General features: G+C 40.7%; 1 protein-coding gene across 3 annotated transcripts in view; it reads left to right on the top strand.

Annotated features, from left to right (window-relative positions):
- LOC140493516 (immunoglobulin superfamily member 22-like) overlaps positions 1-11,958 on the top strand; it is an 88,980-nt gene extending 77,022 nt beyond the window's left edge. For all 3 annotated transcript variants that reach the window (XM_072592029.1, XM_072592030.1, XM_072592031.1), the window contains exons 20-23: positions 918-1,110; positions 3,011-3,310; positions 7,186-7,512; positions 10,851-11,958. In XM_072592029.1, the coding sequence (XP_072448130.1) occupies positions 918-1,110; positions 3,011-3,310; positions 7,186-7,512; positions 10,851-10,918 (888 nt within the window). In that variant the 3' untranslated portion in view covers positions 10,919-11,958. The remainder of the gene's footprint in view (positions 1-917; positions 1,111-3,010; positions 3,311-7,185; positions 7,513-10,850) is intronic.
- Positions 11,959-15,026: the final 3,068 nt, after the last annotated feature.

Raw genomic sequence — 15,026 nt, 5'->3', positions numbered from 1 at the left:
CAGCCCTACATCACGCACTCGCTCAGAAAGTTGTTGCAGACATGATGGGCCAATTGGGAGAAAGTGAGGACTGCAGATGCTGGAGATCAGAGTCAAGAGTGTAGTGCTGGAAAATACAGCAGGTCAGGCAGCATCCGAGGAGCAGGAGAATCGACATTTCAGGTATAAAACTGATGAAGGGCTTATGCCCAAAATGTGATTCTCCTGCTCCTCAGATGCTGCCTGACTATGATTGGCCCATTGGCTTTCTTCTGCACTGCATCAATTCTGTAGATTAATCCCATACGATAGTGGCCTTTTCTGGTATAATAGTTGTGTGGGCCCACTGGAAGTGTGTTGAAAAGCCTAAGACTCTTTATAAATGGGTGGTGTGTGTGGGGTCTGTGATGGCATCAGAGGGTAGGAGGCCAGTGAGACGCCAAGTCTCCTAGTTCTTTATCAACATCCCAAAAGAATGCCAAAAGAACAAGGAATTTTATCTTGTTTAGCCATTTTAAGGCATACAGGTGAATCAAAGGCTTAAACTAAAGTTCAGAAAATTACAATCTTTAATTCAAGAGTCAAATTATTTCACTTTTCAAGGGTCTTCCTGAGATTCTTAGAGAGCTAACCTTTGATTTTCTAGGAGTGATATTTTGATTTTAAGGTGGTCCTTTTCACTCCAGCTCCTGTATTAGTACCTTTGCCTCTGACTGTGGGCTCTTGCATGTTTCCCTTCGGGAACAAATATAAAGCAATGTTTCACTACTTCATTGGATAGTGCGTGCCTCACTGCCAGATCTTGTACATAAAACACATAAAAATAGACGTTTATTATGATTAATTACTAATAGGCTTAGACATTAAAAGCAAAGTCTGATCTTATGATTGTTGTTATCCAGTCATGGTTGCTTCACATTAATTTGTTACTATTACAGGGCTCACCACCACCAAATGTGATCTGGCTGAAAGATGGAATCCCTACCAAAGGCAGGGAGAACATTACAAAAGGACCGAATATGTCACAGTTCCTGATCTCCAGTGCGCAGAGATCTGATTCAGGGATATACAAGATTATGCTGAAAAATGACTATGGTGAAAAGTATCATGATATCAGAATTCGTGTTGCAGGTACAGTAAGCATTGTCATGCTTGGAGGGGTGGTGGGGGTTCTGCAATTATTAATATCTCAGTTCGACAATGCTCGGTTTGTGACTTGCTGGGGCCACTGAACTCCTGACTTCTTTAGAGCACTGATCCAAATGTAGATAAAAGAGCTGAATTCAGGAGGGACAGTGAGAGTGACTGCCCTTGCCATAAAGGCAGCTTTTAAATGAGTGTGATATCAAGGAGCTTTTGCAAAACTGACCTCAAAGGGGAATGGAAGAAAACCTTCCACTGTTGGGTGTTGTATCGCTTGTACAAAGGAAAAAGATTGTAATTGTTACAGCCCCATTACTGCAGAAATTCTTCAGGATAGTGTCTAAACCCAATCATTTTCAGCGATTTTATTAGCCTTCTCTCCACCAATGTATCAGATACAGAGACTTTTTGCTGGTGATTGCACAATGTTCAGCACCATTTAAAACTCCCCAGAAACTGAAGCTATTGTGTCAATATACAGCAAGATCTGAGCAATATACAGACTGATAACATAGGAACGTAGGAATTAGGAAGGCAGTGCAGCCCTTTAGAGTTACAGTGCTGTTTGGAAGAGTGATGTAAACAGCTTTGACAAAGGGTCAGTTAGATTCGAAACATCAGCTCTTTTCTCTCCTTACAGATGCTGCCAGACCTGTTGAGATTTTCCAGCATTTTCTCTTTTGGTATCATGATCATGGCTGATCTTATGTTGGTCTCAACTCTACTTTCCTGCCTGCTCCCCGTAGACCTTTATCCTGCTTTTCATCAGAAACATATCTTTCCTGAATCTGTTTATTGATTCTGCCTCCAGTACACTCTGGGGCCATGTGTTCCACAGATTCACAACCCTCTGAGAGAAGTAGTTGCTTCCTCCTCTTACACTATTTCTATGACCTCTTGTTTGAGACTGTCCCACAAGGGGGAGCATCTGTTCAGCATCCACCTTTAGCATGTTACATACCTCAATCAGATCCCCTGTCATTCTCCTGACCCTCAGCCCTGAGTGCGGGCCCAAACTATTCAACCACTTCTTGTATGCCAATCTTTCAACCCTGAAATCAACATGGTGATGGATGCAGTCCTCCTGCAGTCCTAACCCAGCCAGATCCTTGGCAGGAATAGGCATGTCCCAACCGCATATCACAATCCCATCACTCTTCCAAACAGCACTGTAACTCTAAAAACACCTGACATGAGGGTCAAGAAGGGACAGATTACCAATTTGTTTTCAAGAGCAATTAGAGATGGGTAACAAACTGGCTTTTTCAGCAAAATCCATATACCATTTGAAATAAAAACAAACAATGATTTTACCTCTCTCTGAGTGATATACACTCCAATACACATCCTATACCTTTTCTGGATAAATTTGATAGCTGCAATTTTGTGGCTAGTCTGTTAACTAAGTTAATACACTTTGAGGGATATTGTTTAGGCACTGGATTAGGACATCAAAAAAGACCTCTGCACTTCATTGAATAATGCTACTGAAGCAAGTACATAGCCTTCACTTCACATTTCACCTAAAAGATTAAACTTTTGACACTTCTGACCCTGCGACACTCACTTAGTACTGTACTATTGCGTTGGTGTTGATTATTTGACCCTGGAATAGAACCTTCTCACTCAGACATTCTGCCACTGAGTCAAGCTGTAACCAAGAGGCAGAACAAATGTGTTTATTGGGAATAAATTGCGACCTCAACTATGATGTCCCTGTGATGTAAAACTCTTGCCCCGTGGCTATGCTGTGTTACCATTGATATATCTCCTGTTGGCTTGCTGGATAGGTTTTGCTCATTTTGTATAGATTATGGCCAATATTGTTTAGCTCCCTAACAAGTAGCAGGAGGCCCTGAAGTAAGTGCTCTCTGCTTATTTGTTTCAGATTTTCCACGGCCTCCCACGAATTTAAACCTGTTTGAGGAAGTGCCAAACACAGTGACCCTCTCTTGGGACCATACTCCAGATAACATAGAGGACGGCCGTGTACAGTATGTGATAATGAAGCGTGATGCCAGCACTGCAACTTGGTACACTGTCACAGACCGGGTCTTTGGCAATAAGTACACCGTAACAGGTCTGCTTCCTGGCAGGAAGTATTTCTTTAGGGTTATTGCTCGGAACGACATTGGAGACAGTGATCCGTTGGGTTTGAAGGAGCCATGGTACATTGCAAGGGACAAAGGTAGGCCATTGACGCTGCTGTGTACCTCAAATGTACAGAAACCAAAATAGGTCTTCTAAATAAACCAATAACTTTACTATGGTATTGTTCACAGTAAGTTGAAGAAGATTGTATTGCAAGGGAGAATGTGAATGGGGAAAGAATGTATTTAGCTCCTGCAAAAATTGGAATGTAGTTCAAGAAATACCAATATAGTGAGCTAAGTTGTTTGCAATGAAACAGTACTTATCCTAGATTGAGCGAAAATTGTGCCCCTAAGTACTAGCCTCAGAAATAAATCAGTTCATAAATGACAAGCTTTTGACATAGAATCAAGCATTTAACTATCCATACGTTTACTTTTTGAGCTCCTATACTTTTCCTTTTTCATATATAGTCATAACTATCTCTCACTCCATATATAATCACAAATATATATGAAAGTATCTGCCAGATAAGATTTTAGCAATTGTTATTACTTAAAGCAGGCATTTTCTCTAGAAGCCAAAAAAGCATAAACAAATTCTAGGTTTATCAAATCTGTCACAAAACTAAAACAACTGTTTTATAACCAACTGTTAAATTTTAAGACATGTTCTAACCATTATTATTATTATTTCTAGCTATGCATTTTAAATTTCCTTTAAGGTTACAAGTCTGAAACAATATTTTAAACAAGAATTTAAATTTGGAACAAATCCTTAAGAGAAATTTACAGGAGCCACTTCCCGTTATTGTCCGAAGAATGGATTCCCTTGCTCTTATATTAGTTTATTTTCTTAGCTTGTTTCAATACACTCTCAGAAACATGCCAAACAGAAATACATTACTATTTATGATTAATGTGAAAAGTAAGCAGCAGCAAAATTTTAAATTGCAATATTTCACTGACCTTACAAGCAATATCAAAAAAAGACACTATATTGCAAAAAGACACAAAGCAGATGTCTCAATTTACCACAAGCAGCGTCCTTTGTTGTATTTTAAATGAACTCTTAAATACACAATTTAACAGTCTCCTTTGCCTTGGGGCTTTGAGGCTGAATTCACAGAGGAAAGTAGTTAGTCCTAGAGGAATGGGAAACTGGTTTCTATTCATGTTATAATTCCTCAAACAAAAGACGTCCATCACATATTGCTTATGTAAAATGTTAATCTGGACAAGTTTTCCATTGTGAAAAGAAACAGAGTGAGTCCAATGTCAGACTACAACTTCAAAGGACTTGGATTTAATTCTGATTGAGTAACTTATACACCAGACACAAATTTGTCTGCTAGATTTTTCTTTTACAAAGGTGCTGTCAGAGAACAATTGACCACACTGAGCTTCTGAGCAACATCTTCCACCTACATGGTTTTAGGCAAATACTGTAGATATTTTCCAATCAACCTGTTCAGAGATTTTATTACCCACCTTTGGAGCAGGTGGGACTTGAACCCAGGTTTCCTGGCTCAGTGGTAGCCTAACCATCACTGCACCACAAATAAGCAAATATTGTTTACTTTTCTATAAATATACTTCAAAAATTGTAAATCCATTACACACAACATACACTACAGATATGCTACAGCAATTGTTTAATCCTAATTGTGAGGAATTCACAACATAGAACAATTAGTGTGCCTGGCTATATTCCTTGTTGTGAGAAGTCCTTGGGTCAGGGTCTCCAGTTTGTTATGATCCCTTTCAAGGACTGCCTCCTTTCAATGCTTCCCTCTGGTCATGACCAAGTTAACTTAAAACAAAGATACCCCTTCCCTCATGGATACCTTTCCCAATTCTGAAGTACTTATATTTCGAAAAGAGCCAATTTAACCAGGCTTTCCTGAGTTACAGAATAATGCATAGAAAATTAAATTACAACACATACACCCAGATTAGAAATGTGAAGTCAGTAAAAAAAAATTGAAGAAAGGTATTCAAATCAGACTTTGATTTGTCCATCTGGTGCAGATGGCGAAATGTTGAAGCCATCAATTTGGGTGATTTTAGTGGTATAGATTCCAGTAGTTGAGCAGCTGGTTTGAAGATTGTGGGTTCTGCATATTCCCTGAGAGCAGTTGTCTAGTTTGCTGTTGAACCATAGCTTCTAGCTAGTAATTTGCTACCAGCTATCAGAAGGTCTGTGTGTAAGAGACAAAGACCCTGAGAGATAGAGAGAGAGAGGGAAAGAGAGAGAGACAGAGAGAGACTTTCCATTCTTTTCATTTTTACCTGTAAATGCAGGGATGTCTAATAGATGTTCATCAGCTGTAACCTTCACAGCACTCTTTAGCCCAGCAGCTTGAGCACTCCAGAGTAGTACACACACACACACACACATAGTGGAGTAGCAGTTGGTTTTTAACCCATTCTGTATATATTCTTGGCTGGGTGGGCCGGGGGTGGGGTGGGGGGAGAGCATGGAAAGGCAGTCTTTACACCTAAACTGTTTTCTTTTGTCATACATCATGACCATACTCTAGGGTTGTAACTCACAGGAGATTCTTTAGGCGTTCACATTGTATCTCTTCCCTTGACAGTGTTACTCTGGAAATCCATGCCACCCTTGGGTGTGAAATTCCAAGGTCTGTCTTGAGACTGGATGTAATCCATGCAGTGATTTTTCTTATAGTGACTGATTTGCATTCTTAGTCATGATCTGGCTTGTTGGTGTCTTTTCTTCTAAAAACAAAATAAAGGGCTGTATCTTGCCAGAAATTGGCTGAGTGACATTTTTAGCAGGTTTCATGGACAGTTTCTAACTATGAGCAATAGTGAGTTGTCTTGGACTATTATAACAAATTCACCTCATTAACCCATGTGGCATCCTGCTGGTCCTATTCTCCTCATTGGCACGGTTGCTGACAGGACCTCCTGGGATTTCTGGCACTGACATGATCTTTAAAGCTCAGCTGTGTTCTGAGTCAAGTGATGGCAGGCTGCAGCTGCCCTGAATAGATCATTTTGCCCCAGACATGAATTGGCACCCCACTTTATTAACAGTGACCTGGATGTCCTACTGGTGATCCAGGGCAGTGGGGGGCTCACACATCTACAGAGTATACCCTGAGAGGCTGGTGAACAATGGAGCAATAGGGAATAATAGAGGAGCAGAATATTATTTAAATAGATAAGGACTGCAAAGAGTTAAAGTACAGAGGTATTTGGGAGTTCTCGTGAACAAATCACATCGGTATATGAATAGGAAGGGTTTAGAGCGATATGGTCCAAGTCGTGGCAAGTGGGACTAGATTGGGTTGGGATGTCTGGTCAGCATGGATGAGTTGGGCCAAAGGGTCTGTTTTCATGTTGTACATCTCTATGACTCTATGACTTTATTTAGCATATAAGTTCAGCAGGTAATAGGAAAGGCAAATGGAATATTAGCCTTTATACAAAGGGAAAGATGTATAAAAATAGTGAAGTCTTACTTACCTTGAATAAGACGAACAGTTTTGGACTCCTTATCTGAGCAAAGGTATGCTGGCATGTAATACAAAAAGCTAGTGTTGACCTGATGGGCCAAATGACTCCCTTTGCCACAGCCATTCTATGATTTTAAGAGAGTTGTAGGTGGTAAAAGTGGTAACTTTGTTCAGCACAGAGTAAGCAATTATGGCTTGCAGTCCCATGTCTGCTTTCCTACAGATGAAATCCATGATACTTTATCAGTGCATCCACATCAATGGAACAACACTTCCAAAAATATTTAATTTCAAGACTCCAGTGGAATGCTGTGGGGGGGGGGGGGGGGAGTGGTACAGTCCTTCAGATAAGGTTTCAAACTGGTGCACATTTTTCTATCCCCACAATTCAGTGATTTGAGACATGATTCAGAGAAGAACAGGATGTAATGCAGTGCTATTTAAGTGCAAATCTTTTTTGTTCCAACTTCTTTCCCTCCTTCCTCTAGAACGTTTCAGCCTCCAACTTAAGGAATACCAGGAGAAGGACTGGTCCCACGCCCCTGAGTTTATCACACCACTGAAGGACCACACAGTTCACCGAGGCAATGATTGTACCATGAGTTGTGCCATTATTGGCAATCCGAGGCCACACATCACCTGGTATAAAGGCAAAATCCTCATCTCTGAGAAACTTAAATATTGGTACACATCCTCAAATGGTGTCTGTACACTCACCATTCCCAGTGCAGAAATGAAGGATGCTGATGAATACACCATAATGGCTGAAAACTCCCTGGGGAAGGCTAAGTGCTCCTGTAAGCTGACTGTTAATGGTAAGTAATGTTATTCATTCATGCGATATAGGCGTGGCTAGCTGAACCAACATTTATTGCCCATCCCTAGTTGCCCTAGAGAAGGTAGTGATGAACCACCTTCTTGGACTGCTGGACATTTGATATGGGTGGACCCACAAGACCATGAGGGAGGGAGCTCCAGGAATTTGATCCTGTGATACTGGAGGAACACGGATATATTTCCCAGTCAGGATATTCAGTGGCCTGGAGGGGAACATGCAACAAGTGATGTTCCCATGGATTAAAGGTAGGCTTCATGACCGGTTCCTCTTACAAATTATGGGTTATATAGACCAGCACTGAGTATCCTGACAATTCAGTACAATGTCGAATTCGAAGTTCAGTCCATGATCTCGGCCTACTGAGTGCGCTCAGCAGTAGAATTACAATTGGCTGCAATTCTCCAGGGAAATGTCACCCAGAGTTCTCCATTCCTGGCCACTCCTTCGAATTCCTTACTGGAAAGAGTCAGTGAGCCCATTTTGGGGCAAATACAGGTTCAGTGGATCAGATGTGATGCCTCCCACAGATTAATGGCTTGTTGGTGTTTAATATTTAAACTTACATTTAAAAGAAGTTTTAGTGAGCTGAATTCACCCAGAGTACTATACCATTGAATGAGCTTGCACCTCCAAGATGAGGTGGGGTGGAAGAGGGGAAGCTATAGAGAAACAAAATTGTCTTAGGGAAAACATCTTTAATTTAGAAAGGAAACCCTTTAATAATTTTACAAGCCCATACCAGATCTCATTTTGGTATTCTCCTTTCTGGAGAAGTGAGCCCCACTAGGTGTAATATATTATGACAGGTGTAATCTTTTAACTCTGATATAATTCTAGTATTACATGTGACTGAGTTATCGATTTCTGTTTTCAGACTCAGGATGACAGAAAGCACAGGCCGGGTTTCTGTACTGAACAAAAATATCTATTTATTATAAATACAACAAGCCTGTAACTACAGAGAAATGATTATGAAGCATCAACATATATCTCTGCTAGTTAAAACTCGAATCCATTTATAAAAGTCCCTCTTTACACATCGGTACAGACTGAAACAGATAGTCACTAATGCTTGAACAAGGGGTTGTGTAAACAGCACTTACAAGGAGTACCTGGTAACTTGCTTTTAATAGTGCAGCAATTGTTCAACAACCTTTGGTTTTTAAAATAGTTTCAATTGAAAATACAGATATATAAAAAGATACACTCTTTACCTGAGCAAATATTGTTTCCACTTTCTGAATACTCTTTTACAACATTAGATAGATTAGATTCCCTACAGTGTGGAAACAGGCCCTTCAGCCCAACAAGTCCACACCGACCCTCCGATGAGTAACCCACCCAGACTCATTTCCCTCTGACTAATGCACCTAACGCTATGGGCAACTTACCATGGCCAATTCACCTGGCCTGCATATCTTTGGACTGTGGGAGGAAATTGGTGCACCCGGAGGAAACCCATGCAGACACAGAGAGAATGTGCAATCTCCACTCGAGACTGGAATTGAACCTGGGACCCTGGTACTGTGAGGCATCAGTGCTAACCACTGAGCCGTACTGCCACCCAAAAAATAGTCTATGGAAAGGAAGTCATTGAAAACTATCCATTAATATGAGAGTCAAAGAATTGTACGGCATGGAAACGCCTCCTTTAGTCCAACTCATTCATTAGGCCAACCAGACATCCTAAATTAATCTCATCCCATTTGCCAGCATTTGGCCCATTTCCCTTTAAACCATTCCTATTCATGTAGCCATCTAATGCCTTTTAAATGTTGTAATTGCACCATCCTCCACCATTTCCTCTGGCAGCTCATTCCATACACGCACTCTACTTGGGGAAAAGACTTTGTCTATTTATCCTATTCATGCCCCTCATGATTTTATAAACCTCTATAAGGTCAACCCTCAGCCTCTGACACTGCAGGGACAACAGTTCCAGCCTATTCAGCCTCTCCTTATCGCCCAAATCTTCCAACATCCTTGTAAATCTTTTCTGGACCCTTTCAAGTTTCACAACATTCTTCCTATAGCAGGTACCAGAACTGAACACAGTATTCCAAAAGTGGCCTAACCAATATCCTGTACAGCACAATATGACCTCCTAACTCCTTTACTCAATGCACTGACCAATAAAGTCAAGTGTACCAAATGCCTTCTTTACTACCCTGTCTACCTGCAACTTCATTTCCATATAAAATATAAATTAGGAGCAGGAGAAGGCCATTTGGCCCCTCAAATCGATTCCTTTATCAAATAAAGTATTGGCTTTTCTGATTGTAGCCTCGATTCTGCATTCCTGCCTCAGCTGTGACCTTTGATTCCCTTGTGAGTTAAGAAATTATCTACCTCTACCTAAAAAAGTATTCAATGACTGACTGAACTGCTCTTTAAGGAGAAGAGTTCCAAAGATTCATGACTCTCCATAAATTCCCCTTAACTCAGCTCAAATCAGAAACCCCTCATTATTAAACAGTGTCCCTTAATTCTAGTCTCTTCCACAGGGGAAACATCCTTTCAGCATTAACCTTGTCAAGTCCACTCAGGGATTGTGTATATCCCAATAAGACAGATAAAGTGGCTAACCAAGACCTTGTTGAAAATTAGGAGAAATTGAGGACTGCAGATGCTGGACATAGGAGTCAAAAAGTGTGGCACTGGAAAAGCACAGCCAGTCAGGCAGCATCTGAGGAGCAGGAAAGTCAACATTTCGAGCATAAGGAATGTCATTACTGATGAAGAGCTAAGGCTCAAAACAACGACTCTCCTGCCCTTGTTGAAAATTGATTTGTGAAAATAAATCCCACTCATTATTTCACAACTAACCAGGAAAGTAGGAACAGAGAATGTGAAGGGAAATTTAGATAAAATAACAGGGAAAACCAAACTTTGTAGAATAATAAATCTTTGGAATGTTCTAGTATACAAATAAACCAATGAAAGAAACATTGGAACTGTTCAAATTACAATTAGCATCTATAGCAAAGAATGATTGTGTTCCAATGGCCTCTTACATCCATGACCTTTTTTAAACAAGAGACAAAGAGAGGGAATGAACTGACAGAAATAATTAACAAAAGTAAAAGTAAAATCGCCATAGTCCCAGAGAACCATAGTGCTCCTTTCTCATTAGAGTGAGACGACTGTTACGTTAACCTGAGGGCACCATATATCAGGCAATAAGAAGGGTTGAGAAGGAGAGACCTTCATGGAGGAAAAGAGAAGAAATCAGAGGCAGTGAGAGAGAAATGAATCAGAGACAGAGGTAGAGAGCGAATGAACGAAGAATTAAATTTTGACTTTGCTATTTTACAGAAAAAGGAGTTACCATCATACAGAATACTATTGGAGAAAGTCCACGGAGAAGTAAGCACATCATGTGAATTCACGCTGGACCTCAACGCATAGTGGCATAGATCGAAGCTAGCCATTGGCTGCCATTGTGAAAACTGAGTTTCTTAAGAGAGAAGCAATTATTTTTGGCATAATAAATTGGGTGAATGAACATCGTTTCCAAACTGTCTGTCATTTGTCTTTTAATGTCAGCGAATCACTTGCAGGGTCCAGAGTCAAGACTTTGCTCATTACGCATGTCAATATTTAATCTCTGTAACTTGCTGAAGCCAAGGCCTGAGGCAGTAATGATTGAAAAACTGCATGATATTTATGTGGATAACTTTAGTTATATGCATTAGTTTGACCGATGATGATGTCGAGTTCTAAAGTTAATATACACACATTAATAGCTTGTTGTAGCTTCATAAAGGTAAAATTGAAATGATTGCGGGAGAAAATAGTCATTCCCAAGATTATCTATCAAATGCCAAAAGACTTCATTTGGTAAATAAAACCACCTGGAATATTGTACCTCTTCACCATTATTGATGGGAGTTGGCTTTCTTTCCATAGCCTGCTTAACGTACTGGAAAGTATAACACAATTTGTACCAGTGCACTTTAAAACTTCATAAATTAAATTTAAAAATTAAAATATATCAATGATTTTCATTTTTGAGCAATAGTTTTATGAAATAATTGTGAAATGTGATAAAATACAATTAACATTAAAATTCCATACAATATCTAGTCAGATTGTTTTGATGATAAGCCACTGACTCCAGCTATGGCGACTAGAAATACATTTGCAGGATTTTTAAAATCTGCTTATAATTAACAATAGAAGCACACTGTTAAAATCTGACTGTGATAAACTCCATCAACTTTGGAAATTAGGTCTAGAATATGATTAATTACTTGCTGCATCTATGGAAAACTAATCTTTTACTTACCATCATGAAATCGCCTTCAACCGAGTTCTCAATTGATATTAATTATATTCCTGGCTGCCTGTTTGTTTCCTGAAGCATCTGACTCAATTGGCATCAGCTAAGTAATCTTGTTCAATAAAACTGAGCTGTAATCGACTATAGTGTTCCTGGTGGAGTGCTTTGGAAAACAGTTTGAAGGAAATGTACAATATGCTTTTATTAGTGGTTTTCTGCAGGAAGCCATAGGCACTGCGCTGAAGTAACCAATCTAGTTTGTCTGAGTTGCAGACAGATAGAACAATCATTTTACTTTTGCTTTCCTGCCACATCTTTCACTAATATGTTTGTGTTTGGGTTAGACATAAATGAAAAGGTTAAGTTTAACAGCTATGGCTGAGGAGCTGGTGTATGGGAGAAGGATTTCAATTTTTGGATCATTGGAATCCCTTTTGGGGTAGAAGTGACCTGTACAAGAAGGACGGATTGCACCTAAATTGGAAGGGGACTAATATACTGGCAGGGAAATTTGCTAGAACTGCTTGGGAGAATTTAAACTAGTAAGGTGGAGGGGTGGGGAGGGGGAGGCAGTGGGATCCAGGGAGATAGTGAGGAAAGAAATCAATCTGAGACTGGTACAGTTGAGAACAGAAGTGAATCAAACAGTCAGGGCAGGCAGGGACAAGGTAGGGCTAATAAATTAAACTGCATTTATTTCAATGCAAGGGGCCGAACAGGAAAGGCAGATGAACTCAGGGCATGGTTAGGAACATGGGACTGGGATATCATAGCAATTACAGAAACATGGCTCAGGGATGGGCAGGACTGGCAGCTTGATGTTCCAGGATAAAATGCTACAGGAAGGATAGAAAGGGAGGCAAGAGAGGAGGGGGAGTGGCATTTTTGATAAGGGATAGCATTACAGCTGTGCTGAGGAAGGATATTCCCAGAAATACATCCAGCGAAGTTATTTGGGTGGAACTGAGAAATAAGACAGAGATGATCACCTTATTGGGATTGTATTATAGACCCCCTAATAGTCAGAGGGAAATTGAGAAACAAACTTGTAAGGAGATCTCAGCTATCTGTAAGAATAATAGGGTGGTTATGGTAGGGGATTTTAACTTTCCAAACATCGACTGGGACTGCCATAGTGTTAAGGGTTTAGATGGAGAGGAATTTCTTAAGTGCATTCAAGACAATTTTCTGATTCAGTATGTGGATGTACCTAGTCGAGAAGGTGCAAAACTTGACCTTCTCTTGGGAAATAAGGCAGGGCAGGTGGCTGAGGTGTCAGTGGGGGAGAACTTTGGGGCTAGCGACCATAATTCTATTCGTTTTAAAATAGTGATGGAAAAGGATAGACCAGTTCTAAAAGTTGAAGTTCTAAATTGGAGGAAGGCCAATTTTGACGGTATTAGGCAAGAACTTTCGGAAGCTGATTGGAGGCAGATGTTCGCAGGTAAAGGGATGGCTGGAAAATGGGAAGCCTTCAGAAATGAGATAACAAGAATCCAGAGAAAGTATATTCCTGTTAGGGTGAAAGGGAAGGCTGGTAGGTATAGGGAATGCTGGATAACTAAAGAAATTGAGGGTTTGGTTCAGAAAAAGAAGGAAGCATATGTCAGGTATAGACAGGATAGATTGAGTGAATCCTTAGAAGAGTACAAAGGAAGTAGGAGTATACTTAAGGGGGAAATCAGGAGGGCAAAAAGATAGCTTTGGCAAATAGAATGAAGGAGAATCCAAAGGGTTTTTACAAATATATTAAGGACAAAAGGGTAACTAGGGAGAGATTAGGGCCCCTCAAAGATCAGCAAGGCGGCCTTTGTGTGGAGCCACAGAAAATGGGGGAGATGCTAAATGAATATTTTGCATCAGTATTTACTGTGGAAAAGCATATGGAAGATATAGACTGTAGGGAAATAGATGGTGACATCTTGCAAAATGTCCAGATTACAGAGGAGGAAGTACTGATGTCTTGAAATGGTTAAAGGTGGATAAATCCCCAGGACCTCATCTGGTGTACCCGAGAACTCTGTGGGAAGCTAGAGAAGTGATTGCTGGGCCTCTTGCTGAGATATTTGTATCACCGATAGTCACAGGTGAGGTGCCGGTAGAGTGGAGGTTGGCAAACGTGGTGCCACTGTTTAAGAAGGGCAGTACAGACAACTCAGGGAACCATAGACTGGTGAGCCTGACCTCAGGGGTGGGCAAGTTGTTGGAGGGAATCCTGAGGGACAGGATGTACATGTATTTGGATAGGCAAGGACTGATTAGGGATAGTCAACATGGCTTCGTGCATGGGAAATCATGTCTCACAAACTTGATTGAGGTTTTTGAAGAAGTAACAAGGAAGATTTATGAGGGCAGAGCAGGAGATGTGATCTATATGGACTTCAGTAAGGTGTTCGACAAGGTTCCCCATGGGAGACTGATTAGCAAGGTTAGATCTCATGGAATACAGGGAGAACTAGCCATTTGAATACAGAACTGGCTCAAAGGTAGAAGACAGAGGGTGGTGGTGGAGGGTTGTTTTTCAGACTGGAGGCCTGTGACCAGCGGAGTGCCACAAGGATCGGTGCAGGGTCCTCTACTTTTTGTCATTTACATAAGTGATTTGGATGCGAGCATAAGAGGTACAGTTAATAAGTTTGCAGATGACACCAAAATTGGAGGTGTAGTGGACAGTGAAGATGGTTACCTCAGATTACAACAAGATCTGGACCAGATGGGCCAATGGGCTGAGAAGCAGCAGATGGAGTTTAATTCAGATAAATGCGAGGTGCTGCATTTTGGGAAAGCAAATCTTAGCAGGACTTATACGCTTCATGGTAAGGTCCTAGGGAGTGTTGCTGAACAAAGAGACCTTGGAATGCAGGTTCATAGCTCCTTGAAATTGGAGTCACAGGTAGATATGATAGTGAAGAAGGCGTTTGGTATGCTTTCCTTTGTTGGTCAGAGTATTGATTACAGGAGTTGGGAGGTCATGTTGCGCTGTACAGGACATTGGTTAGGCAAATGTTGGAATATTGCATGCAATTCTGGTCTCCTTCCTATCAGACAGATGTTGTGAAACTTGGAAGGGTTCAGAAAAGATTTACAAGGATGTTGCCAGGGTTGGAAGATTTGAGCTATAGGGAAAGGCTGAACAGGCTGGGGTTGTTTTCCCTGGAGCGTCGGAGGCTGAGGAGTGACCTTATAAAGGTTTACAAAATTATGAGGGG

The sequence above is a fragment of the Chiloscyllium punctatum genome, chromosome 22 (assembly GCF_047496795.1).
Source record: "Chiloscyllium punctatum isolate Juve2018m chromosome 22, sChiPun1.3, whole genome shotgun sequence".
Taxonomy (NCBI): Eukaryota; Metazoa; Chordata; class Chondrichthyes; order Orectolobiformes; family Hemiscylliidae; genus Chiloscyllium; species Chiloscyllium punctatum.
This window is presented reverse-complemented; position numbering and strand designations above follow the sequence as displayed.